Source organism: Dipodomys merriami, unplaced genomic scaffold, assembly GCF_024711535.1.
Source record: "Dipodomys merriami isolate MVZ:Mamm:240054 unplaced genomic scaffold, mDipMer1.0.p SCAF_314, whole genome shotgun sequence".
NCBI classification, from domain to species: Eukaryota; Metazoa; Chordata; class Mammalia; order Rodentia; family Heteromyidae; genus Dipodomys; species Dipodomys merriami.
The window spans coordinates 1,000,788-1,028,715 of NW_027204649.1; the positions used below are offsets into that span (position 1 = coordinate 1,000,788).

Below are 27,928 nucleotides of genomic sequence, written 5' to 3' on the forward strand. Positions count from 1 at the left end.
TTCTCAACCAGTAATCTTGACATTCATGGAGTTCTTTCTCATAACCCTCTTAGTATAAGAAGCTTCTGGACAGTTTTGAGATGAAGCCCTTTGCCTTTGGGGGGAAGGAGTGTAACACCCCCCCCCCAATGTATAATAGTAGTAGTCTATGCCCAAGTCAAGACTCAGCAAAAGTTTGGGAGAACAACAGACATAATGAGACTTCCCCCAGCCACTCAAATAGGAAAGATTACCTCAGAAAAGCAAGAGATTGCTGGACCACAAACCAAGCCCAGGCCATGATGGTTGAATACGTAATCTTGAGTGTGGTTTTTTCTTATTACAGAGGGTCTATCCTTATAGGGATGTGATTTTTGTTTTCTAATGTGTGTGTGCTGTTCAACTTGCAGTTCCCCACTGCCTTTGAGTTCAATGAATACTTCCTCATTACCATTTTGGACCACCTGTACAGCTGTTTATTTGGGACATTCCTCTGTAACAGTGAACAGCAAAGAGGAAAAGAGGTGACGTATGAACCAGCCTTACTCCTTTCTGTACTTGCCCTCCAAGAATGCACTCAGACTTAAACCAAACGACCCCTCTTCTGGTGTTTCTTTTAGGTACTACTTCATCTTACAAGTTGTAATACGCTTGTTTCCTTTCTAGACGTGGGCCTGGTCTGTTTTGAAGCACCTCTGTCATACTGCCAAAGGTGCCAGCCAACCACTGGCTGAATTCTGGAGGAGATGGCGTCCCTGCTAAAGAGAAATGAGATATGTGGGATCTTAAAAATACCATTGTCCCATTATTCATGTAGAATGGAAATCCTTCAAAGGAGCTACAGAAAATACTCATTTCAATGGACAGCTCAACTCCCAAAACACTGCCTGCATATAAATCAGGGATTTTGTTTAAAGTTGTAGATGAGTACTGTACAAGACTCAAATCCTGAAGTGACAGAGGCAGGTGTGCCACACTTGGAGTCCCAGAGACTGAGGCAGGATGATTTACAGGTTTGAGGGTAGCCTCGGGATCCTACCTAACTTCTTTTTTAAAGCATGGGTGGCATTGTGGCTCAGTAGTGGAGCACTTGCAGAAATACTCTGAAAGTACTGTTACACTTTCAATGTCTGGCCAGGAAATAAAATGTTCCATGCCTGGAGGTGCTCGTATTTTAGAGAAAGTTACTGTCCAAGTCCGTTCCTCCTCCTGACAACCAGAGAATGCCTCTATAAATTCCCTGTTTAAACAGCTTGTGGTAGAGGAATCTGTACTTATGTTTCCTTCCTACAGAATCTACCTAAAAGGACCGTGTCATTGTGGTCTTACATCAACAGCCAGCCAGAAGACTTCACCAACCCCCTCTATGGGGGCTACTCTACTCACATCCTCTACCCAGTGGCCAGCATGCGCCATCTAGAGCTCTGGGTAGGGTACTACATACGGTGGAACCCGAGGATGAAGCCCCAGGTGTGCTGGGGTGGATGTAGGGAGTGGGGAGGAGCTCATCTTGCATACTTTATAACTTCCCAGTGGCTCATGCCTGTGATCCTAGGCAACTAGAAAGGTAGCTGTGCAGAGATGAGTAGTTTGAAAGTTTTGAGATTTCACCTCAATCAATAGCAGTTGTGGTAATAAGTCATCCTGGCTACTAAGGGGAGGCTAAGATTGAGGAGACCCCACCTCAAGAGGCTGGGTGAGGTTTGTGCTTGCCATCCCAGCTACACGGCCAGACTGGAGGAGGAAAGAGCCACACACACTGGCTGCCTCGTTCACAGGTGTGTAGCACAGAGGAGTGGTCATTGTCTGGGTTTTGTCCTGACCTCACTTGAGGCAAATTTCTACTTTGTGGCTTGCTGTCTGAAGAACAGCTAATGAAAAAGCCGGGTGGAGATAGTTGAACCTGAACTTAATTGTGAACGCTGATTGCATTGGTAACTGCTGAAGAACACTCATTGCATGTATGTTTTGCACTTGTAGGAGCCTATTCATAACAGATACAAAGAACTTCTTGCAAAACGAGCAGAACTTCAGAAAAAAGTAGAGGAACTACAGAGAGAGATTTCCAACCGGTCAACTTCCTCCTCAGAGAGGGGCAGTTCCCCTGCCCAGTGTGCCACTCCTGTCCAGACAGTTGTGTAAGAGGGGCAGAGCCTCACCACGGCAAACTCAGTGTAGGGCCACGCTGTGGCCTGTCTGGGGGGTGGTGGGAAGTCCAGATGCTGAATATTTACCTGTACAGAAGTGTGCAACGGATCTGTCCTTTACCTCAGCATCTGAAGATCAAAATGGGATAAAGCAAGCTACAAAGGAACGTGTTACGTGAAATCATCTAATATAGGCCCCCAGTCTACAACAGATCAAAATCAAGTAACACTCTTTCTCCAGCTTTCCTTATAGTGTAAGTAGTAAAAATTACTGCTGGCATTATATCCTACTAAAAATAAAAAGCAGGGTGTTTCACAATGATGCTTTATAAAGAGATGCTTCAGGGAGGAAGTGGCAGCCACCCATTTGTGCAGTTTCTCCACACTGTAATATGCTACTAAGATTGACTTTTCTGAAGTCTGTATAGATAGCTTATGGTAAGAAACACTATGCTCAAATTTTCACAAAATATTTTACTATTTTTTCCTAATTATACTGAGTGATATAAGTCTACCAAAGAACACAATGCATGTAAAGAATATCAAGGCCAGTAGAAAAAAAATCTTGCTTCACTATTCACCTGTAAGTTCGGTGCTGGTATATAAATATAAATATGACTCTGTATTAAGAGCCATATGTAACGTACTGTAACAAAGGAAAAAAATTTCATACATTGTCAATGTCCAAAGTTACCTTTTGCAGAAACGTTACTTGAAAATAATTAAGTGCATTTTCAAATGGAAATGCTCGCTTTCAGCAGATTTGTCCTCTAACACCCAAATCAAATAAAAATCCACTATTTTTTTCAATCATTAATTTACTGTTGTCAGTATTGTAAGTATACTGGGTAGTACCAAATCACTTGGTTGTTGTGTGAAATTTGTTATTTGTACTGCAAATATTTAAAAACAACTTATGTATTCCACTACTCATCTTTTGACACAGACGAATGATGGAAAAAAAAAAAAAAAAAGATCAAAATGTCAAAACTCCTGTGTGCATGTATGAGAAAATCCCAGTAAAACCAACCTTACTACAGACAGGTGCTATTTGTAGCCTCTCACACCTCAACATACTTACATTCAGTTTCCACCTAAAAACTAGGGTCAGTGTGAAAATGCCACTCTTCAAAGCTTTCCCGTGATTTCCCATACCTCTAGGAGTATGCACGTGCAGAAGAGGAGTCAAGTACAGAGCAGCTTCTATGCAAGAGACCGCCAGTTGCCTACTAGGGCGGCAGTGTGCATGAACAAGTCCTGGCTGCCCTCCAGAGGCATCGAGCTGGAACCTGTGCCTCACTTCCCTGTTCTCATCTGCATACTTACAACTCTCACAGGCCATCTGTTGTCCCATATAAACTACAGACACTGCCCCCCTTCCTCCCCCTCCCCTCCCCCTCCCTCTTTGGCTCATTCTTTCTGACTTGGACCAACTGTTCTTCCTTGAATTCAATTCTTCCAAGTTTAGGCACCCTCTCTACCCCACAGTCTTGTCCAGGCTACACTGCTTTCCTTCACCACACCACTGAGATAAACAACTCAGGTGTCGCCCACTAGCCTGTAAAAATAGATGCTGGCATATTGCACAGAAGTATTTTACAGGTGAAATAAAGCCATGCTCTATTACAAACTCGCAAAGAAAACTGAAGTAGTACTTTGTTTTTCAGTTCTTACCTGAGTGTCAAAAGCTGAAGTGCTTAAAGTTTGAATCCTAGTTGAGGAATTAGGAAGAGATTTAACACTGTTCAATTAACTGTTGTCCTAATTACACAGTTATGCATATGAATGACCTGAAATTCAAATAAGTAGGTAATAGAAGTTTAATGGTTGAAATGGTGGTTGAGACAGAAGAAATATTTACCATATCACCAGAGCAGTTTCTCACCTCCATTGGGTCTCACTTGTCAATTCAGTGGTGTTGCAAACCCCATCAGAAAACTGCACACACAAGCAAAAGTTGACATACAGTTTCAGGAGATGCACAAATATCTCAAAATCTAAGGACATTAAATTAGTAATTCTTAAGGAATTATTTATTCAATTTGAATTAATTCAGGAGTCTTGAACAAACCTACTGTCCAGTACCTGGAATAATTCACACTGGCTGTCTTTAGATAATCTTTAGCTTCTTATCAAGTTAGCTCCAGGAAAGGGAATCACCAAAGCAGTTCCTGTGTGGTATGTGACCCTCAGTCTTATTACACACCACCAGACAGTTCACGCTTGTTCAGCTTAGCTTCTACATAAGAATAAGAATGCACATAATTTATCGGATACCATGTTCTCAGGCTTATCAAGATACTAAGTACCCTTTTTAGAAAAAACATCCTTGAGAATTTACAACAAAGCCTTTGTTAAAGAGGCTGTTAAGGAAAATTTCACTATTTCCTTTTTAAAAAGCTTTTTTACTTCAATGGCAAAATCTTCATCTAATTTGTATTAACACAATTGACAACTGTGTGTATAGAGTTCACAGTTTATACCAAAAAGTCAAGGGTTCACTGAGATTGAAAACCACAATGCCTTGAATAGCATAATTACAGACTGCAAACACTGGAGCTTTACATCTTCCCTTATTCTATCTCAAAATCTCATTTCATTAGTTTATCTTTACTTAAATGATTCCTGATCAGGGCTTTAAAAACGTTCAGTGGATTAAAAAGTAACACAAGTCTAATAGTGATTAATGTCTGAGCTATCAAAAAAGCAAGACCAAATATCTTAAATATATAAATATTTAAATATAAAAATCCTCCATTACAGGTAGTAAAGGAAAGTGGGTACATCATGCCCAGGGAAGATTTAAAAATGAGACTTTTCAAGGACACACTGCCTACAGAACAGCCTCACATTTTGAAAATTTAAACATAATTTGTATGTACAAAGATCTAGTTTTAAAAAAATCACATCCACAAGTAAAAAAATTGGTCATTTGTTTACAAAGTGCAAAATATCAGTACAGCAAATTCATCTCAAAGAAACAGTGGCTTTCCTGGCTTTTCATTTAAATGGTTTTAACATTTAGTTATGCTGAGTAACACAAGAAGCCTGCATATGAAGCTCCAGGCCCTTTTAATACCTGTTATTCATCCCAAATCCGGCAAGTGAGAACCCTGGAAAGTAAACTGTCAACATCTGATAGATGAGGTACACATTATCTGAATAAAATTTATGACCTGGTACTAATCAGTAATCCCAACACAGATTATTGCTTTGTAATGAATTCTGTATGGTTTGCATGTCCTTCAATAACTGCAGATTTTTCCTGCTTTTTTCTCCAGGTCTCAGTTTGGCAAAATGCTTCTTACTTGTGGTCCCTGTGACTCCGGGGGAACGGTTGCTGCTGTTTCCTTCTTCTTCCAGAGTCTTTCTGTTAGCTTTGGATTCCTTCTTCTGCTTATCCATCTTCTGTTTCTGCAGCTATACCAAATAACCAAGGCAGGAAAAAGGGAGAATGTAATGAAAATCTTTTCTTCTGAGACTAGTACATTTTGTTTCTGAAACAGTCTTGCCACATGGCCACCACAGGTACTAGGATTACAGGCCTGCACCACCATGCCCAGATGGCATCAGTATTTAAAAAATAATCCTCAAACTAACACATTCAGATGAACGTTTTTCAAGGTTTATTAGCATAAAGGCCTCAATTCAAAATAGAATCATTAAGTGCAAAGGAGGCTAGAAAACTCCTGAGTAGGCAAAAATGAGACACCTTTTTAAACACAAATTTGGAACATATACCTTTCCCCAAAGAGACAAAAAAGAACCAAGCTTGTACCCTAGCTCTACCATTACAGGGAGGTGGCATGTCTTGGGAAAAGTGTATCACAACCCTTTCCAAGACCCCTTCTCTCTCCATTTTTACCTCTATTTCCAGAACATACTTCATATCGGATCACCAAAGCCAGTCTAGTTGGATTTTCCCTGATGTGTGGGAAAGTGGGCACATTCCATGCCAGGAGGGGACTTAAAAATGAGACTTTTCAAATAAATGCTGCCTGTGGCTAGCCCTAGGCCCATAATACCAACAACCGTAGTAACCCAAATGAACAGGTGGGTTATGGTGTTTCTTTCCCGGTGAAAACTCTTAGGTGGACTTCATCAGTGCATCTAGATGTAAAAAATACCTGCTTCACATAACAAGCAACATGTACAGTAACTTGGTTTAGTTACACTTGACTTTCTCTTTTGGAGACAGAAAACTTCTAGACACATTTTATGGTATTTGATTTGGATAAAATCAAGTGTTTAAATTCTTCTCAAGTTAAAAATAGTTTGTTACCTATGACACTTGTTGCCAACAATATTTTTGAAAAAAAAAGGTCAACAGAAAATTGAATGAAGCAACACAATTACCTGGGCTTGGTATTTTCGAACTTTAGTTATCTGGCTGGCTTTTGCTTCCATTCTCCCCACGAGAGCCTCCAGCTCACACTCTAAGTTGTCTTTCAACTCCACAGTTGGTGACTCCTGGACGAGTTTTATAAGCTGCTGGTGATCGCTATACACAGATCAAAAGCAGGTGTGGTTTATTCTGACCTTTACCCACTACATGGCTTTCTTTGGTGTTAAAAAAAAAATGGTGGTTTTACAAGTTTCAAGAAAAACAAGTATTTATATTCAAATTTCACCCATAAGAACATTACATGTGTAAAAGGCAAAATCTAGAAAATGCTGGTTTTCAAATGTGGTATCCTAACTCAAAGAAATAAAACTATTAGAAAAGACAGATTTTACAGTTTTAAGGCCAGTCAAGAATTATGGTCAAAGCCAGCCGCCGGTGGCTTCACGCCTGTAATCCTAGCTACAGAGGAGGCTGAGATCTGAGGTTCACGGTTCAAAGCCAACCCTGGCAAGGAAAGTCCGTGAGACTCTTATCTCCAATAAACCACCAGAAAACCGGGAGTGGCGCTGTGGCTCAAGTGGTAGAGTGTTTGCCTTGAGCTGAAGAGCTGAGGGACAGCACCCAGGCCCAGAGTTCAAGCCCCATGACTGACCAAAAAAAAAAAAAAGAATTATGGTCAAAATTGTTCAAAAAAAGTAGGACCATTACCAAGAAGCTAAAAAACACTGAGAAACTAGCACTAAATGTAATTTTAAAAGGAAACTCACAAGCTCATTTGCCCAAATTCATCCTGCAAAGTCTGTAAGACTTCAGATAGCTCTTCACTGATGCTGCTGGAGGAGGGCGGCGCCATCAACTTCTTACTCTTACAACCCCTCGAAGACACTTGCTTTGCCAGAGGAACGCTGTTGACCACCCGATCATTGCACAGCACTTTGCTATGCTGCTTCATGAGATGTAAGACATGCTGCACGTTGGCTACCACGGCATGGCTAGGACTGGTAGACTGAAGAGAGAAAAATAGTAAGTAACTACATCCTCTCATCCTGCCTTCTTTTTACTAACTGGGTAAAAATAAACCCCTCAAATGCCTAGGACATGAATCTCCCAATTTACAGAAAATTAATGGCCAGACCCCATGGATTTAACCTAACCTTAAGTGTCTGCAGTCCCTCTTAGTTTCCAATTACTGCTACTTACTTGGTTTATCAGCCACCTTGGTTACAGGGACAAACTTCCCAACTGCTTTTTTCAGTCTCTTCTGTCTCAAGCTCCAGAGTGCTAGCCTAAAATATTATTCTGACCACATTGTTCTATTTGAAATCCTCTGATTTAAGACTAGAAGGAGCTGGGCACTGGTGGCTCACACCTACAATCCTAGCTATTCAAGAGGCTGAGATCTGAGGATCATGGTTCAAAGCCAGCCAAGGACAGGAAAGTCAATTGTGACTCTTATCTCCAATAAACTCAGAAAAACTAGAAGTAGTGCTATGGTTCAAGTGGTAAGAGCGCTAGCCTTGAGCACAGAGAGGTTCAGGGACAGCGTCCAGAAACAAAAAAAGACGAGAAGGACCAAATTCCTCCACATGGAAAAGAGACACCTACACCACAGAGCTGCAACCCATACTCCTGTTTCTGACCCCATCATCTCTTCTGCTTGGGGAACCGATCATATTTACACTTCTTTCACACAGTAACTTTTATGCCATTCTTCAAACTCGGTTAAGGTGATTTTTGAAGGCTTCTTAAAATGGCCAGCAAAGCCTCAGTTTACTGAACACCAGCTAGTCAGCAGTGTTCTTCTGAGGAGTGGGCCGTTCACTTACTCCCTTCTCTGTCTGGTTCCCCCTCAGCGCCAGATTACAGGTGTGCATACTAGGACTCACTAAGCTCATGCATGTCACATACAGGCTGTCAGAAAGGACTCCACCTTCAATCAATATGAGGTCAGGACTTGAAAATTCGTACTTTTCAAGTTTGCCACTTGATTCTGATCAGGTTTGGAAGTCACTGTGCCAAACTGAGCAGATCTTCTAAAGTTTGTATTGTTAGCAAACTGAATTCCACATGTATTTTAAAATATTACACCCTACATAACCAGTGAGTAATTATAGGAATACAAAACTGGACTAATATTCGACAGTCCACATAATTCACTATTCTAACTCACATACTACTTTCAATACACAACCGACAGCTGTGCACTTTTTTGCTCCTATTGTTCTTTCCTGATTAATACAATTTTATATCAGTTGAATCTGAAAAAATTAGGACTTTTTTTGTTTGTTTGTTTTGTTTTTTTTTTTGTCGGTCGTGGGGCCTGAACTCTGGGCCTGGGCGCTGTCCCTCAGCTCTTCAGCTCAAGGCGAGCGCTCTACCACTTGAGCTACAGTGCCACTTCCTGTTTTCTGGTGGTTTATTGGAGATAGGAGTCTCACGGTCTCTGCTGCCCGGGCTGGCTTTGAACTGTGATCCTCAGATCTCAGCCTCCTGAGTAGCTAGGATTATAGGCGTGAGCCACCAGCGCCCGGCTAGGACTTTTTTTTTGGGGGGGGGGGTCTGGTCGCGGGGCCTGAACTCTGGGCCTGGGCGCTGTCCCTCAGCTCCTCACCTCAAGGCTAGCGCTCTACCACTTGAGTCACAGCGCAACTGTTTTTTTTTTTTTTTCTGCTTATGTGGTGCTAAGGAATCAAACCCAGGGCCTCATGCATGCAAGGCAAGCACTCTACCACTGAGCCACCTTCCCAGCCCCTAGGGCTCTTAATTTGTGTATTTTTCTCGTAATGGATTTTCATTATGTCACAAAGCCATAGGGCTATGAAAATGAAATGCTCTTTGGTGGGTGAATGGATCAATTCCAGCCAAAGAGTGAATTATTATTCAGGAAAAAAAAAATGAACTAGCTGGACATTGGTGGCTCAGGCCTGTAATCCTTGCTACTCAGGAGGCTGAGATCTCAGGATCTTGGTTCCAAGCCAGCCTGGACAGGAAAATCTATGAGACTCTTATCTCCACTTAACTACCCAAAAGCTGAAAGGAAAACTGTGAATCAAGTAGTAGAATGCTAGCCTTTAGCAAAAAAGCTCAGGAACAGTGCCCAGGCCCTGTGTACACACAGGATTGGCACACACAAATATATAAATAAGTAAATAAATGAAATATCAAGCCAAAAGAAAACCTACAGTGACTGTAAATGCATTGTTAAATTTTTTAAATAAGCCAATCTAAAAGTCCACATACTGTACAGTTTTAATCATGGGATGCTAGAAAGATTCAACTTATGGAGGAAGTAGGCTGGAGGTTGCCAGGGGACCAGAGAAGGGTGAAGACATTCGCGTGGGAGACTACTCACTAGGACACGCATTTGTCAGACTTGCAGGGTGTATGACCCAAGAGTGGTCCCTTATGGGCCAAATGGGTTCATGAGTTTAATGGACACACCACATAGGCATGGAAGTCCGTATAGACCGTGGCTACACCTCTGGAGGCAGGGACAGGAGCCCTCCTCTCAACTGTCCCGTGGCCCTTCAAACTGTGAGTGAACAATCCCAGGAGGGCGTGGGGAGAGCAGCAAGCAAAGGGGGCCTGCCGTTCCTCAAGAATGAACTGTATGGCAAAGGACGGCAACAGAAAATGACTTGTATTAGACCCCACTTATCTTGCACAAGGAAAGCAGAAAAGCTAGGACATAGTTCATTCCTGCAGTCTCTCACTGAGTGTTTATAAAAATAAACACACAGGGGCTGGGAAGGTGGCTCAGTGGTAGAGCGCTTGCCTTGCATGCCTGAGGCCCTGGGTTCAATTCCTCAGCACCACATAAGCAAAAAGAAAAAAGCCGGAGGTGGCGCTGTGGCTCAAGTGGTAGAGCACTAGCCTTGAGCTGAAGAGCTGAGGGACAGCGCCCAGGCCCAGAGTTCAGGCCCCACAACCGGACCCAAAAACAAAACAAAACAAAAATAAACACACAGCAAATACAAACTAATTTCAAAAGCACATTTACCATCCAGGTTGGTAAAATTTAACAATCTGGTTAAGTACATAAAACATCTAAACATTAAACAATCAGCAACTAACAGTGTTAATTGTCTATTAGAAATCACTTGTTGATATTTGACTCATGACCATTATCCATTAATGTAATAATTAAGGAACTTGAAATGTGTGTCATGACTTCTTGGAGAGTTAGTCTCAGATACAATTGGGATGAGAGTAAGTAGGTATGATTTATTTAGATGTCCACTGTATATAAATATAAACCCATAGGCTTCTTGCCACATACATACCATGTCACTCCTTGATTTTACAAACAGGACCTCTTTCTTTTTAACTCTGCCCTTTCTCTCTGAAGTCTCCTTCTCAATTCCATTCTGCTTCCCTAAGCCTATAGAACCTGTCCCCATTTCTATCTCATTCTTAGATCACTAGGATTCACACTGGTAAAGGGGAAGGATAAATGTGTCAACTGTGACAGGCACAGACACACAATTCAAATATAGAAATCATACAAGATCACATAGGAGTTCTACCCACTCACCTTTCCAGCAACGAACGGCATATCACCCAAGCTTAACCTATAATGTGGTTGTGTACCAAAATAGTTCCTAGGACCTTTCTGGAAAAAAAAAAATTTACATGTTGATAAAACTTTTCTATACACAACTAAGATGCCAGCTTACAAAACTATGTGCCTTATATATAGTGGCATTATGCTCTTGATCATGCTCACAACAGCACCTGAACTTCAGGGGAAAATGTTCTTGAGAAAGCACAGTTATGTCTAAGTAGAAGCATAAAATTAAGCATCATAAAGGATTTTAACAGCAAAAGGCCATCGGTACTTTGCTGAGTAACACCAAAGTACTTCCATGTGTTATCTCATTAGCAAGACTGTCCTTTTTTTTTTTTTGTCGGTCTTGAACTCTGGGCCTGGGTGCTGTCCCTCAGCTCTTCAGCTCAAGGCGAGCACTCTACCACTTGAGCTACAGCGCCACTTCCGGTTTTCTGGTGGTTTATTGGAGATAGGAGTCTCACGGTCTCTCCTGCCCGGGCTGGCTTTGAACCACGATCCTCAGATCTCAGCCTCCTGAGTAGCTAGGATTACAGGCGTGAGCCACCAGCGCCCGGCTAAGACTGTCCTTTTGAGTAAAGCAACAAATGAAAGAGGTTCACTCAAGGTTACAGTACACATGGTTCATGAGTGCATTCATGAGTGTTCACACAAGCTATACCAATCAATCAGCATTTGACGTGACTGCTTCTGTTTTCATACCTTATCTGCTGGTTTTGCCTTTTTTTTTTTAACTTTTTTTGTACTGGGAACACATGAAGATGAAGATACCTTATCTTCAAAGATCAGTCTGTTTGTCTCAAGACCAGTCTGCAACTAGGAAAAACGTTAAGAGTGCAAAGTTAAATGTTGTGAAAATAAAAATTACAAATCAAATTTGAGATCTGCCAAGGAAAACCTTATATAGTAGTTTCTAAGAAACACATCTTAATTTTATGACCATAATTTCTGCCAGTCTGTGAGCCTGTGCGTAGTATTTTAAACTGATGCCAGTCTTTCATTTTGCCTTTACCTGCTATAATCAAATTGTCCTTCCTTTAGCTTGACGCCCACACTTGCACCACTTGTACCTGTCCTGCAAAGGGGAGGGTGGCTTAGCTGGTAGAGTGAGCCAAGGAGCAAACACATCAGGTACCAAGTTTGGGTCCCAGTTTCAAAGCAAAGAAGAAGGTAGAAAAAGGAAGAAAGGAGAAGGAAAAAGAAGGAATTCTAGTTATGAGCTATGTACAGCAACTCCAAACTAATGGGATGGCATTTTCTCACCAGTTGGAGAGAAAAGTACACTTTTTCCTTTCACTCTGTATCTAAAGGTATCAAAGTTATTTTGCTTTTTTTTCCTCCAGAAATTTTCAAACTATAATAAAATATCTTTACACTAGAAATACCATGGATTACTAAAGATTGGGGAAAAAAAGGTAATTTTCCCTAAGCCAACTGACCATATTCCTTTAAAAACAGAAAACAAAAAGATAAAAGAAACTCTGGTCTCTTAAGTAGTACTTTTTTTTTTTTGCCAATCCTGGGGCTTGAACTCAGAGTCTGGGCGCTGTCCCTAGCTGCTTTTGCTCAAGGCTAGCGCTCTCCCACTTGAGCCACTGCACCACTTCCAGCCTTTTCTGTGTTTGTGGTGCTGAGGAAGCGAAGCCAGGGCTTGCTGCACATGTGCCAGGCGAGCACTCGCCCACACCCCCAGCCTTCTGAGTTGTTCTTTTAAATCTAGCCCTATATCACAACGGCATAGAAATTGAGGGGGAAAAATGACATTGCCAAATTTCTCTCCAAACTAGTTTTGAAATTTCTACATTAGAGAAATTATTTTAAATTTTCAGGAAATTATGATGGAGCTAATAGGAACACTCAGAACCATCAAATTAAGTAAAACATTATGATGAGATTTTGAAGATGTTGCAGACTAAAGGCATCTCCACCCTTGGGACCACATCCACTCTGACACACTTCATATAATGCTTTGGACAAAGTAGCTGAATAGGTGCAACGCAACAGTCTGGAAATTACTTTTCTGGAAAACTTATGATGTCAATGAGCAGAACCTGTAAGCAAATGACTTTTTGACTAGCTTAACTTTCAGCTACCTGTGCCAGAGTTTCAACATTTCACAGTGTCTTCATCATCATCCATTTCATTTTACCCAATTGCCCTGAGACACAAAATGAGTCACTTCATTAATGTCAAAGTCCAGGCTCTGAATGATTAAACAACCTGACCAGGTTACACAAAGTAAAACCTCTATACTCAGAACCCACTACTATAGTGTGCACATCCGAATGCCAAATACTTACTGGTAATACAGCGTCAGCAATAACTGATTCGGTTCCTGTTGCTGAGTAGAAAAGAAAGCAAAGGTACTACAAACTAATGTTAAAATTTAATGAACCAATGAACTTGTTAACAATGGCATTTTGCACACACTGGTCTCAACACCGCAGTGCATCTAAAGCCTAGCCCTTCAATCTACCTGGCCCAAGTGAGGAAGAGACCCAGTAAAGAGTCTACCCCAAAGTCAGAAGGGGCAGAGAAAATCTGCCTAAGGTCAAAATGAAAGCCACGACAGCCATGTAACTCAAGTGCACACAGAGGGAAAAACGTTAACTCTACAAACTGACAGAGCTAGGTTTTTGAGAAGAAAATGTCCAGTTTAACAGAAAGAGAATATACTGAGATCAGTTTACCAGAGACGCTTTGGAAGAGACAATGCGGTATGTTTCTGTTCTGTGGTGACATGTCTGAGAAAGCCCAGGACAGAGAACGGCAGAGCCCCACCCTGACTGTTCTTGTGTTCATGTGAGAAGATAGAAGGCTACAAGTGGGCTCACTCCTGGAATTCTAGCTGCCCACGAGGCTGAGCTCTGTAGTTCAGGACTCATCTCCAATGAGCCAGAAAAAAAAAAAAAAAGCAAAGCTAAAAGCAAGGCTCAAGTGGCATAACAACAGCCATGAGTGAAAAAGCCTAGTGAGAATGTGTGGTCCCGAGTACAAACCTGGTCCTAGTATGCATGCACACAGCGGTGTGCACACACACACACAGAGAAGACGATTACAGTTGAGAGCTTGTATACTGGACTGTTCTAAGGCGTAAATTCACTTAAGATGGTCAAATATAATTTCATATTTATATCCACAGAGCAGTAAAACACATTAAGAGCTTACCTAATCATAATTCAGCTTACCTCAGCTGCCTTTGCTTGCATACGTTTTCTTTCTTCTTCTTCTTCATGGAGTTTTGCTTCCAACTCTTGCATTTTTTTCTAATGATAAGGATATTAAATTGTAATTAGTAAGCCTCAAGTCTTTGACTAGGTCCTAACAGCTAACTGTGAAGAGGTACTTAATGCTCCAAGCCCCTTACAGGTAAGAATTTGCCAGAATAAAAATAATTGTCATTCTCATGCTAGAGATACACCCACTCTGTCTATTCAAATGTATTCTTTTTCTAACAAACTTTGCTAATACTTTCTAAAAGAAGAATGTCAAAAAGGGTAACAGTAAAAAGGGTCTGTAAAATTTTAACAGAGCTCACAGGGACAAGTGATGAACTTTAAGCACAGTCACTATGTCTGTGAATTCAGTCCGGTGACGGGCTTGAAAGTACTCAGACTGCCCTCTGTTAAGTCACCCAGAGCCCCTGTGAGTGAGCTCTACAGAATCAGTGGTAACATGTAAGGCCAAAGGTCACAGCTTGTAAAAGGCCAACAGGTTATAGGAGGCCTACATTAGTACTCTACTCAGTGGTTAAATACATCCCAAATGAAACACAAAAATGAAATTACTTCAGAGAACAAATCTCCCATAAGGATATTTAAGGACATTTAACCTTCAATTATTCTTAAAAAATAAGCCCTGTACACAGCAAAAGCAGTCCTGAGGGGCAAATTTATTGCCCTCAGTGCCCACATCAAGAGAATGGAGACAGACTAAGTAAATAATCTCATGTTGCAATTAAAACAGCTAGAAAAACAAGAAAAAATGGGACCTAAAGCTACTAGACGAAGCCAGATAACCAAATTAAAAGCAGAGATTAACCAATGAGAAAATCAGAAAACCATAACCAAAATAAACCAAACAAAAAGCTGGTTCTTTGAAAAAATAAACAAAATTGATGGCCCATTGGCTAGATTAATTAAGAAGAGAGGAAACCCATATTAATAGGATTAGGGATGCCACGGGAAACATCACAACACGTACCCAAGATATCCAAACAATTCTAACAGACTACTTTCAAAAGCTATACTCTCTAAAGGAAGAAAATCGGGCAGAAATGGATGCATTTTTAGAGAAATACAAGTTGCCCAAACTGAGCAAAGAAGAAGTTAACCAATTAAATAAGCCAATATCCTATAATAAGATACAGGAAGCTATCAAAAGTCTTCCAACAAAAAAAAGCCCAGGACCAGATGGATTCACAGCAGAATTCTATAAGACCTTTAAACAAGAACTAATACCCATACTCCTCAAGCTCTTCAGAGAAACAGAGAAGGAGGGAGCTATCCCAAACTCATTCTACGAAGCCAATATCACACTCATCCCCAAACCAGGCAAAGACCCAACCAAAAAGGAGAATTACAGGCCAATCTCCTTGATGAACACAGATGCAAAGATCCTTAACAAGATTCTAGCTAACAGAATCCAGAAACACATAAAAAAAATAATTCACTATGACCAGGTAGGCTTCATCCCAGAGACACAGGGATGGTTTAACATACGTAAGTCAATAAATGTAATCCAACATATCAACAGAGCCAAGGTCAAGAATCACATGATTATCGCCACAGATGCAGAAAAGGCCTTTGACAAAATTCAACATTCATTCATGCTAAAAGCTCTGGAGAAAATAGGAATAGAAGGAACATTTCTAAAAACAATAAAAGCCATTTATGACAGGCCAATAGCCAATATTATACTTAATGGGGAAAAGCTACAACCAATTCTCCTAAAATCAGGAACAAGGCAAGGATGCCCACTGTCTCCACTCCTCTTCAATATAGTCCTAGAACCCTTAGCCAGGGCAATAAGGCAAGAAAAAGACATTAAAGGGATCCGCATAGGGAAAGAAGAAGTTAAACTATCCCTTTTTGCAGACGACATGATACTATACCTCCACGATCCCAAAAACTCCATCCCCAAACTCTTAGAAATCATAAATCACTTCGGCAAGATAGCAGGATACAAAATAAACCCACAAAAATCAGTTGCCTTCCTATACACTGATAATGTACAGGAAGAGAGGGAAATAAAGGGAGCAACCCCATTCACAATAACCTCCCGAAAAATAAAATATTTAGGAATTAACCTAACCAAAGATGTAAAAGAACTATTTAATGAGAACTATAAAAAGTTAAAGAAAGAAATTGCAGAAGACACTAGGAAATGGAAAGACCTCCCATGCTCCTGGATAGGCCGACTTAATATAGTAAAGATGGTAATACTTCCAAAACTAATATACAAATTCAACGCAATTCCTATTAAAATCCCAATGACGTACATCATTGAAATACAGAAAACAGTCCAAAAATTCATATGGAACAACAAAAGACCTAGAATAGCCAAAACAATTCTAGGGAATAAAGACAACATGGGAGGGCTATCCATGCCGAACTTCAAACTCTACTACAGAGCTATAATAACAAAGACAGCATGGTACTGGCACAAAAACAGACCCGAAGACCAATGGAACAGAATAGAAGATCCAGAAATAAATCCACAGGCCTACAGCCAGCTGATATTCGACAAAGGAGCCAAAGACATACAATGGAAGAAACACAGCCTCTTCAACCGCTGGTGCTGGGAAAACTGGGCAGCCACATGCAGAAAACTAAAAGTGGACCCCAGCCTATCACCATGCACCAACATCAACTCAAAACGGATTAAAGACCTTAACATTAAACCTGAATCTCTGAAACTACTGCAGGACAGAGTAGGAGAGACACTTGAACTAATAGGCACAGGAAGGAACTTCCTGAACAGAGTCCCAGGGTCACAACAAGTTGGAGAGAGACTCGACAAATGGGACTACCTTAAAATAAAAAGCTTCTGCACAGATAAAGCTATCGCAACCAAGCTAGAAAGACAACCAACTAATTGGGAAAAAATATTTACCAGCAATATATCAGACAAGGGGTTAACATCCTGTATATACAGGGAACTCAAGAAACTAATCCCTCCCAAACCTAACAAACCAATTACTAAATGGGCAAGGGAACTAAAGAGGGACTTCTCAAATGAAGAAATAAAAATGGCAAAGAAACACATGAGGAAATGTTCATCATCCCTGGTGGTGAAGGAAATGCAAATAAAGACAACCCTGAGATACCACCTTACCCCAGTCAGAATGTCCCACATCCACAAATCAGCCAAGGACAAATGCTGGAGGGGATGTGGAGAACGAGGAACGCTATTACACTGCTGGTGGGAATGTACACTTATACAACCACTTTGGAAAGCAGTCTGGAGGGTCCTTAGAAAGCTAAAGATTGACCTCCCTTACGACCCAGTCATACCACTTCTAGGCATCTACCCTGAACAACAGGAACCAGTATACAAGGACACGTGAACCTCCATGTTTATTGCAGCATTGTTCACAATAGCCAGGATATGGAAACAACCTAGATGCCCCACCACAGATGAATGGATCCAAAAATTGTGGTATCTATACACAATGGAATATTATGCAGCCATTAGAAATGACAAAATAATGGCATTTGCAGGGAAATGGATGGAGCTAGAAGGAATCATGTTGAGCGAGGTAAGCCAAGAATGAAGAGACAAACAGTACATGGTCTCCCTGATAAGTGGATGATAAATCCAAAATGTTAGGTGATATGACAAAACTAACAGGACTTAAGAAACAAAGAACTCCCACTCATGTGGTTGAACCACTACCAAATATCCCCATGCTGCTGATCACATATATGGTATATAACATGTGAGCACCGTTATATATTACAGACTGTGATAGACAATTTGCTCCAGGAAAGTTAGAATGAACTTGTGACTTTAAATGAGCATCATTATTCCACAATACTGTGAATTTCCGGAAATTAAGTAATCACTTAATCACAATCAAAAAAAAAAAAAAAAACAACCTCGGGGGAGGGAGGGAGGGAAGGGATGGTAGGGGGAAAACAATGGAGGGGGTAACAATGTTCAAGAGGAAGTGTACTCATTACCTCACTCATGTAACTGTAACCCTCTGTATAGTATCTTTACAATAAAAAAATTAAAAAAAAAAAAATAAGCCCTGTATGCCTACCAGACTGTAAAATGGCAACACCCTCCAGTTTTTAAAAACTACTATTTCTTTGCAGTAAGACCATATTTATTGGCAACTAATTTTTTAATGAGCATGCTTGTATTACGCATTAACAAGGAAAAGGCACCTCCCAACCTCAGCAAGGGCCTGCATCGTGGTGAGTTTGTTATACTCCTGTTCCAGAAGATCCAGCTTTTCAAGCTGGCTCTGAACATGTGTTTGATCTTGCTGCCGCTCTCTTTCCAGGGAAACCTGGGATACATCAAATGCACAATGATAACATGATAAAAAAGTAACACTGAGCACATCTTAAAATACATTGTATGCTATATGGCCCTTCAGAGAACTGCATACATCTAGAGAGGAATCCTAAGACTTAAGACAAAGCTCTAGGAACACTACCAGATGGCTGATTAAAGCAACCCTTGCCTGGCCTGTCATTATCATACAGAAAATGTATGTAATCACGTAATTATTTCTTAAGTGGGTCATCTATTACTCAAGATGTAATGGGGGGGGCTATCTTTTGTACTTCATTGGAAATCTTTTTTTTTTTTTTTTTTTTGGTGCCAGTCTCTACAGAGCCATAGTAGGGACATCAGAGCTATTTTAAAAATGTAGGGCTGGGCAGTTGGCTCAGTGGTAGAGCGCTTGCCTTGCATGCCTGAGGCCCTGGGTTCGATTCCTCAGCACCACATAAGCAAATGAAAAAGCCGGAAGTGGAGCTGTGACTCAAGTGGTAGGGCGCTAGCCTTGAGCTGAAGAGCTGAGGGACAGCGCCCAGGCCCAGAGTTCAGGCCCCACAACCGGACCCCAAAAAAAAAAAAAAATGTATTGTAAACATCTTCATTGCAAATGTACAAAGTTACCTGAATAACAAAGATCTCTAATATAATAAAACTATTTTGTTAAGCAGCTATTGCAAAGAGCTTTAAGAAGAAAAACCTTTAAGACTGCTGTCTCACTTAAATCTTTGTAGAGGGACTATGCTTTTTTTATACCACAGACCTAAAAGACTGTAATTTAAGGAAAACACTACCAAATATACAAATAATCACAACAAAGAACCAATCAAATCAAATCTTCAATACCACAAATAACCCAAGGAATTTTCAAACCTGGACTATTATAAAAACATCATTATAGCCTCACTAAAAAAAGTCTTTAATTCATTTTCTGAATGTCTATTCTTGAGTGCTCATCTATGAGTCAACCACCATACCTGCTTCTCTAAGACTGAGGTCCTCTCCATTTCCGCATGCTTAATCATATTCCGCATGTACTCCAATTGTTTTTCTAAAAGATTACATTTATTTTCGGCAGCTAACAACTGAGATGTCAGCTCTACAAAAGAATATTTAAGAAAAGCAGAAGTCAACACATAAAATAGTTTCAGCAGGTTAACTGATTTTGGAACTACTGTGACTCCCTTATAAAAAACACATTCTGCAGGGTGGGAGGGGGTGAGGGATGGGAAGGGTTGGGAAGGGGAAACAAAGGAGGAGGCAACAATGCTTGATAAGAAATGTACTCGTTCGGAAGTGGCGCTGTAGCTCAAGTGGTAGAGCGCTCGCCTTGAGCTGAAGAGCTGAGGGACAGCACCCAGGCCCAGAGTTCAAGCCCCACGACCAACAACAAAAAAAAAGAAATGTACTCGTTATCTTGTCCATGTAATTGTAATCCCTCTATACGGTATTTTCACAAAAAATAAATGAAATAAAAGACACATTCTCTAGCCTGTAAGTTTAGATTACCTAAATCATTTTCTTTCTATATGTTATGCTAATCAGTAAATATAATGTGCATACTTGCTCCTCACAACAAACCCAGACCAACGTAATTTTGTTTTGCTTAATGATAGTATAGAGAATGACAAGGTAGAGTATTAGAATAACTTTACAGTATTTATGGCAAATTTAATTTCCTTTGCAAAATGAAACATACCTTGATTGTGCCTTGACTCTTCATTCTTTGAGTTTTCCCTTTCTTGTAGCTGTTCATCCAGTACTTTCTTATATTCAATTGTTTCTCTAGACAATGTTTTCACACTTTCTTCTGCCTGAATCCTTTCAAGCTCTAAGCGTCGAATCTTATCTTGAAGATTCTTCAAAGCTGAAAATATGGCTGCCAAACAGAAAGTAGGTAACAGAACAGTATATATGGGGAAAGTTCAATGAAAAATTAATTTTTAAAATGTGATGAATAGGTCCAGTGGAAGATCATTCCTTCAGAAGAGTAAATTATCTCGTAATTTTAAAAAGTCCATTTAGAGACATCTATGAGTTTCTGAAATATTTTAGCTATTTTAAGTAAAAACCCTTTACTATGACAAAAACATTTCAAAGATAATTCTAAAGTGGCAACAGCAACTAAGAAAACCTTGTTAATCATACATAACAATACATAACTGTCATTCATTATTAACTGACTATTTTTTCTTGTTTATATACAAGATCACAAGCAGACTCCAATTGTAGAATTAAACTCACATATAAAAATGACTTTAATTTGCACTTTTTTCTTTATATAAGAAAAAAAGCCTAGGATTAGGTCTCCTCTAAAGGATTCTGATGTGAGATGTGATACACATTCATTACAGGAAATGTAGAACATAACAACCAATAATCCTATCAGAGACAGTAACAATTAGTTTTGGGTCTTTCAATCTTTTTCTATAAGTACAAAATAAAATGAAATAAAAATATAATTGCTTTTCACTTTGACATTATTAAACAATAAGCATTTGCTTCACCATACCATATAGTTTTAAGGTTTAGTTTTCTCTAGAAACTGAAAAATGTACTATATCAAAAAAAAAAAAAAGATCTTTATTTTAAGCTGGACGTGGCATTCCTAGCATCTGGGATGCTTAGGCAAGAAAACAGGCTGTCCCGGACAGCCTGTGCTCCAGGTAAAGACCTAGTTTCAAACGCCAACAGAGCCCAGATGCAACGTGAAATGTCTAATGTCAATGTCTGAGCTTAACTTCTTTTAAGCCACTGAGGGTTGTATATGTGGTTTTTTTTTTCAGTATTTTACATTATAGTATATATCTTCTGAACTGTTTGTCCAGAAGTTTCTTCTCATACTTTGTATTTTTTTTTTAAGTTTTTGTTTTATACCGATCCTGGGGTTTGAACTCAGGCTGGGTGATGTCCCCACACTTTTCAGCTCAAAGCCAGCGCTCTACCATTTGGCCCACAACTCCACTTTTGGCTGTTTTGGTAGTTCAGTGGAGATCAGAGTCTCACAGACGTTCCTGCCTGGCCTAGCCCTGAACCATGACCCTCAGAGCTCAGCCTCCTCACTGCTATGATAATAAGCATGAGCCACTGGCACCTGGCTGCCAGGAACTTAACAAACCTTAAACTATTTATTCCTCTTCCTTTACAACAAATCTGGCTGATACAGTTTTTCAAGAAGAAAATTTCAACAAGAGAGTATAGTGTGTGAAAGGCTTGCAGACTTGAAGTGAATGGTATTCAGGTGGGCAGAAGAGAAACTCAAAGATGTCCACACCTAACCTTTGTAGTCTCTGATGAATGCATTATGTAAAACGGCAATAAGGACTTTTATATGGACAGACCTTCAGATACTGACATTATTCCTAACTATGTGAATATGCTACTTTCATCCTATGAGAGGAAACCTCTCACCAATTCTTGTTAGAGAAGTCTGAGCGACTAAGCATAGGAGAGGTCTAACTCACTGCTGCTTTAGGGGACAGCTGGAAACCATGAGAAGGAACATGGAGGATCTGTGCGAGAAAAGGCTGACTCTGACGGACTATAGAAATGGAACCTCCAACATTACCAACAAGCAGTGGAACTGACCAACAGTCTGAGCGAGGTGCAAATGTAACTACCCTAGGGCCTCCAAGAAAGAACACAGCCCAGGGCTGCGAGTGTGGCTCAGTGGGAGAGTGCCTGTTAGCATGCATGAAGCCCTGGGTTCTATTCCTCAGGACCACACAGAAAAAGTCACAAGTGGCACTTTGGCTCAAGTGGTAGAGTGCCAGCCTTGAGACAAAGAAGCTCAGAGACAGTGCCAAGGCTCTGAGTTCAAGCCCCAGGACTAGCAAAAAAAACAAAACAAAACAAACACAGCTCCAGTTACCAGCTTGATTTCAAACCTGCAGGATCCCATGCTAGGGACCAAGATGAACACATTCTGATTTACTGTAACACAAGAAGTTTGTATTGCTTAAAATCACTGTAGTATTTTGCTAAGGCAGAAAGAAAACTAATATAGATGGCAAGTTCTACTAACAGTGTATTTCACAATAGCCAAAGAGTTGTAGATGAGAGATTAAGGATGTAGTTATTGAGGCAGATAGGGTCTGATTTATATGGAAAAATCTATGGAAGGGTGCTGAAACCTTGTTTCACTGAAAGAGGAAAGAATGTTAAGTGGAGATAAAAATGAGACAAAAGAATATTAAATGAGATTAAGAATGAGAATGGGGGGGGGCTGGGAAGGTGGCTCAGTAGTAGAGCGCTTGCCTTGCATGCCTGAGGCCTTGGGTTCCATTCCTCAGCACCACATAAGCAAAAAGAAAAAAAGCCTGAAGTGGCGCTGTGGCTCAAGTGGTAGAGCACTAGCCTTGAGCTGAAGAGCTGAGGGACAGCGCCCAGGCCCAGAGTTCAGGCCCCACGACTGGACCCAAAAAAAAAAAAAAAAAAAAAAAATGAGACTGGGCAAGATTAGTTAGGAGAATATAATCGACATACAGGTAAGAGAAGAACCTAAACCAAAGCAAGGAGAACATATACTTTTGAGACAGATACTTTTGAGATACTGTTGTAGCCAAAACCCAGGCATGATTCCTAACAGATGTTGAGGATGACAAATTAGTCACTAGTGGGGTGCAAGTATGCTACTGTCCTGATTTTTGTGAATGATGATGTTCAACCATCAATATAAAGAGCAAAAGAAAAGCCTACTTTGAGAAGGCCAAAAACAGAATGGGGAGATAGTTTCTAAATGTCAAAACAATGGAGGATGAGGCTGCCGGTGAGGCTCAGTGGCACACACCTGACTAGCAAGAGCAAGGCTCTTGGACTTTTTACAAAAGCAAACCAAAAAACCAAACCAAACACGTGACTAAAGTAGTGGAGGGGTGAAGTGTAAAGCAGCAGGTAAACACAGACAACATCTATTCAGGGTTGTCACCTCTGCTGTTGCTCTCTGGATAGGCAAGTGTGGGCTTATGCGGAGAGCGTCGCAGATCACTGTTAAGGAAAGGCTTGTCAGGTGGGTACAGCACATATGGAGACGAAGAATGGCGAACCACACTTCCATTAGATCTTGATGGCTGAGCTATGATGTTCTGAAAAATAAAAGCACAGAAATTACCTCTCAAACAAGGGAACCAAAAGTAGTTATGACTAAATACTAGACTGTCTGTCATCCACAAGACAACAAAAAATTAGCCTACTGACTATACAGCCCAGTTGTTTACTGTGAAGAAATGCAACTTTTGAAGCCTTGTTTGTTTGCCTAAACATAGTCACATGGTAGACTATAAAACTGAAGGCATGCTTACATGCCTTGCCTTTCTTAACAAGCACCGATCCCCTTTATTTTCATGTTATGTTTACTCTGCCTGGAAAAGGCACTCTGGTCTGTCTCTGAGGCTGTCCCTGATGACCCTGTCTATCTGCAACACTACCACTACATGACACATTAACATATGTTCTGTGCTATAATAAAAATTTTGTCTTCTGTCCCCGACTCTAGACACAGATCCAAAAACTCCTGGAATGTCTTAAGTAGCAGGGATAGCTAAAAGGGCAAACACTTTACCACTTGAGCCACAGCTCCTCTTCTGGCTTTCTTGATTGTTAATTGGAGGTTAGTGTCTCAAACTTTCCTGTCTGGTGTGGTTTTAAACTGTGATCCTCAGATCTCAGCCTCTAGTGTAGTTAGGATTATGTTTGGCTAGTAATAAAATGGTTGAAATCCATTTTGAAATTGACTTCATCACTGACCTCAAGGAGGGAAGTGCCAGTCCAATCACCAACAGATAATAATGTATCCACAACACCTATCTTATGAGGCTGCAATGAAAACTCCTTAAGAAGAAAGTTTGGAGAAGCTTCTGGATTGACAAACTAAAATGCTCAGGTGATATGCTGGAGAGTATGTGGAATCCTTGCTTGGCTTATACCCCCTACACTGAGAGACTCTAGAAAATGACTCAACCTAATCCGTAAACAGCTGGACAGAAATTCAGGACTCGGCTGATCACTGAAGGAGCGAAGTCCTGTGAGACTGTGATTCTCCTAACTGGGGTTGGCGAGTTCTGAAGTGAATTAGTTGTGGGAAGCCTAGTTGGTGTAGGTACCATTTCATAGTCTATCCCCAAAGTTATGAGGGACAGTTCCACCCACTGAAGACACAAAGTTTGGTGCTGGTGGTTCTGGCTCACATCTGTAATTCTAACAGCTCTGGAGGCTGACACCTGAAGGATTGAGGTTTGAAGCCAGCCAGGACAGGAAAATCTTTGAGATTCCATCTCCAATTAACCAGCAAAAAAAAAAAAAGATAGGCTTGAAGGCACAGCACATGCACTAGAGTGCTAGCTGTGAGTAAAAAAGCCCAAAGAGCACGGAGCTCCAAGTTCAAGTGTCAACACCAAGACAAGACTGCTGGTGGGAATGTGCGTAGGTCCCAGTCTCTTGGGAAACAATTAAGCATTAGTAAGTAGAGTTGCAAAGGCCCTTGCAGATGTGGTTACCGCACAGTTTTCCTTCCCTCATATTTGAAGATGATTGGGCCTAAAACACCATGCACAATCAACAACCTATATTGAGCTGCAGATATATCCAGGAATTTCCCCTCACACATTTTTTGTCTTGGGATCACTCTACACTGATGCTACTCTACTATCTGGTTCTGAATTCACTCTTCGGATACTGTTTTGGTTGATGGATATGAAGATGTCGCTTCCCACAGACATGCAGGTGAAGGGGGAACGGCCTTGAAGATGCTCGAAGAGCGCCACAGGGTTCCTCCTCAAGGGTCTGTCGGCCATAGAGCTGATGCTCTGAGAAACTTCTGCCATGTAGGGGTAATCACAACAGGACTGTACCCAGCCTACAAACAACCCCCAAACCCTAATGCCCACAGAATATATTACTAGGTCTATAAGACCTCTTCTTACCCTTTCCTTAGCTTCGTGATTCATTTTGCTCATTTGAAAACTGAAACATTAATACAAATACTAACCTCAATATTGAGGGTTCAAACCCTTTAAAATATGCAAAGTGCTTAACATAATGCCTGTCAGTACCACTTAAATATTTCGTATTATGACGATCTTAAAAAGTGTGATAGTGGGGCAAGCAGAAGGGATGAAATCAACAGGAAGGCATTTACCTCATTATCCTAAAAAAAAAAAATCTTAAATGTGAAATCAGAACACAGAACAAAATTATTGATAAAGGGCAAAACCTCTTGGTGAAGAGAACCTAGACTGACTAGCAGTCAGCCTCACACCTTTCCATCCTTGCTAAAAAGCACAACATCGCTCTCTCTCTCAAGTTTACCAAGCTGGCAGCTTTGCAGTTTACCACAAACTGTGCTGAAGCCACTGACACCCTGAGGCCTATCGCAGCTGTACTGAGTTGAGGTCTACCACAGCCGTACTATCACAGCCTTACCGAGTTGAGGTCTACCACAGCCGGACGATCACAGCCTTACTGAGTTGAGATCTATCACAGCAGTACTATCATAGCTGTACTGAGTTGGTCTATCACAGCCATACTATCACCACAGTACTATCACAGCCCCAGGAAGAGCCAAGGGCTGAGCTCCAGCAAAGCCAGCTGGGGTGGCGGCAGAGGCTGGCAGGCTGGTGTCAGGCCGTCAGAGAGCAGGTGTGGAGGGCAGGCCTCAGGCCCTTGGAGGGCAGGTGTGGGGCAGGCGCTGGAGAACAGATGTCAGGCAGGTGTCAGGCTGGCCTCAGAGAGCAGGGACCCGGCAGGTGTCAGGCCAGTGTCAGAGAACAGGAGTCAGGCAGGTGTCGGAGGGCAAGTGTCTGAGAGCAGGTGTCGGTAGGGCAGGTGTCAGGCCAGTGTCGGAGGGCAGGCATTGGGCAGGTGTCAGGCAGGCATTGGAGGGCAGGCATGGGGCCAAGTGTCAGGCCGGCCTGCAGCTGTAGCCCTCTCCCCTGGTCCCGGAGGCCGGGGGAGTGCAGTCGGCTGCCCCCTTCCAGGATCCATTCCTCCCCCTCGGCCCCCGGGGCAGCCTCGGCTCCTTCTGGTCATGGGCTGCGGCCCTCTGCCCCCTCCTTGGACAGGGCCTCCACTGGGAACACGCGTGTCACCCTGAGAGCCCGAGAGCCGCCGGACTGGGCATGGGGCGGGCGACTCCAGACACGGAGACGAGCCTGCACACGCCCAGGACACGGGATGAGCGTGCACACGCCCGGACACGGGACGAGCCTGCACACGCCCGGGCACGGGACGAACATGCACACGCCCGGGCACACGCCCGGGACACGGGATGAGCGTGCACACTCCCGGACACGGGACGAGCCTGCACACGCCCGGACACGGGACGAGCCGTGCACACGCCCGGACACGGGACGAGCCGTGCACACGCCCGGACACGGGACGAACCTGCACACGCCCGGACACGGGACGAGCCTGCACACGCCCGGACACGGGACGAACCTGCACACGCCCGGACACGGGATGAGCCTGCACACGCCCGGGCACGGGACGAACCTGCACACGCCCGGGCACACGCCCGGGACACGGGATGAGCGTGCACACTCCCGGACACGGGACGAGCCTGCACACGCCCGGACACAGGACGAGCCGTGCACACGCCCGGACACGGGACGAACCTGCACACGCCCGGACACGGGACGAACCTGCACACGCCCGGACACGGGACGAGCCGTGCACACGCCCGGACACGGGATGAGCCTGCACACGCCCGGGCACGGGATGAGCCTGCACACGCCCGGACACGGGATGAGCCTGCACACGCCCGGGCACGGGATGAGCCTGCACACGCCCGGGCACGGGATGAGCCTGCACACGCCCGGACACGAGCGGGGCACACCCGGGCGCGGGGTCCACGAGGCCGGGCGGCGCGGCCTCCCCGCGGCCTCCCCGCGCCCGCGAGCCCCAGGTCGGCCGTTGCACCGCCCGCCCGCCGGGCCGCGGAGGACCCCGGAGCCGTCGGCGCCCGCCGGGCCCCCGGAGAGGCCCGAGGCGCGCCCCGAAACCCCCGCGAAGGCGGAGGGCCGCCGGGACCCCGAGCCCGCCCGGACGCCGCCGCCCCTTACCGAGAACCGAGAGTCCGAGGCCGCGGAGACCGACGCCGCCGCCATCTTCCCACCTTCTTCGCACGGGCCTCCGCAGCTCCGGGACGGCCCCGAGGTTCGAGAGCCGCAGCCCGGGACGGCCTCACAGACGCCCAGGTGGAAGGGGCGGGCGGCCGGAGAGGGTCCGGGAGGGTCCGGGGCCCCGCCTCACACCCCGCAGGGACGCCCAGGCCCGGTGCTCTCGCCGGAAAGGCACTACGTCCTAACAGACGTCGCCCGCAGCCAATCACAAGAGCGGACGCCTACCCGGGCGCGGGAGGACCGCCCTCGCGGTGACGTCATA

At 42.8% G+C, this 27,928-nt stretch overlaps 2 protein-coding genes across 16 annotated transcripts in view; one reads left to right on the top strand and one right to left on the bottom strand.

Moving 5' to 3' along the window:
* Positions 1 to 3,761, top strand: part of LOC138841306 (phosphatidylinositol-3,5-bisphosphate 3-phosphatase MTMR2) — a 42,926-nt gene extending 39,165 nt beyond the window's left edge. For 2 of the 7 annotated variants that reach the window (XM_070041978.1, XM_070041979.1), the window contains 4 exons: positions 390 to 503; positions 1,273 to 1,449; positions 1,960 to 2,117; positions 3,288 to 3,759. In XM_070041978.1, coding sequence (XP_069898079.1) covers positions 390 to 503; positions 1,273 to 1,449; positions 1,960 to 2,117; positions 3,288 to 3,549 — 711 coding nt within the window. In that variant the 3' untranslated portion in view covers positions 3,550 to 3,759. Of the gene's footprint in view, positions 1 to 389; positions 504 to 645; positions 1,253 to 1,272; positions 1,450 to 1,959; positions 2,940 to 3,287 lie in introns of those variants that run through there. The other 5 variants (XR_011376380.1, XM_070041977.1, XM_070041980.1 and 2 more) reach the window with 5 other exon arrangements.
* LOC138841308 (centrosomal protein of 57 kDa) lies at positions 427 to 27,866 on the bottom strand. Of its 9 annotated transcripts, none has more exons than XR_011376387.1 (15): positions 27,607 to 27,866; positions 23,478 to 23,634; positions 20,250 to 20,429; positions 19,528 to 19,649; positions 18,441 to 18,557; positions 14,227 to 14,304; positions 11,741 to 11,854; positions 11,006 to 11,083; positions 7,239 to 7,477; positions 6,483 to 6,627; positions 5,435 to 5,546; positions 4,012 to 4,064; positions 3,801 to 3,916; positions 2,214 to 2,255; positions 427 to 737 (listed from the first exon to the last, which is right to left on the bottom strand). XR_011376387.1 is itself a non-coding variant. In XM_070041985.1 (12 exons), exons 1-12 carry the CDS (start codon positions 27,649 to 27,651, stop codon positions 4,057 to 4,059), a joined length of 1,395 nt encoding a protein of 464 aa, XP_069898086.1. In that variant the 5' UTR covers positions 27,652 to 27,866; the 3' UTR covers positions 3,929 to 4,056. The 9 variants fall into 9 exon arrangements, 2 of the variants coding, with proteins under 2 accessions (XP_069898086.1, XP_069898085.1); XR_011376382.1 differs by having other exon boundaries at positions 4,212 to 5,546; XR_011376386.1 differs by having other exon boundaries at positions 4,012 to 4,365; positions 27,607 to 27,865.
* Positions 27,867 to 27,928: the final 62 nt, after the last annotated feature.

Coding starts and splice junctions, on each gene's coding strand:
- LOC138841308 (XM_070041984.1), bottom strand. CDS start 27,651: ATGGCGGCGGCGTCGGTCTCCGCGGCCTCGGACTCTCGGTTCTCG. Junction 20,430..23,477: donor TCCAGAGAGCAACAGCAGAG/GTGACAACCCTG, acceptor TCTGTTTGGCAG/CCATATTTTCAGCTTTGAAG. Junction 6,628..7,238: donor GAATTTGGGCAAATGAGCTT/GTGAGTTTCCTT, acceptor ATCTGTGTATAG/CGATCACCAGCAGCTTATAA.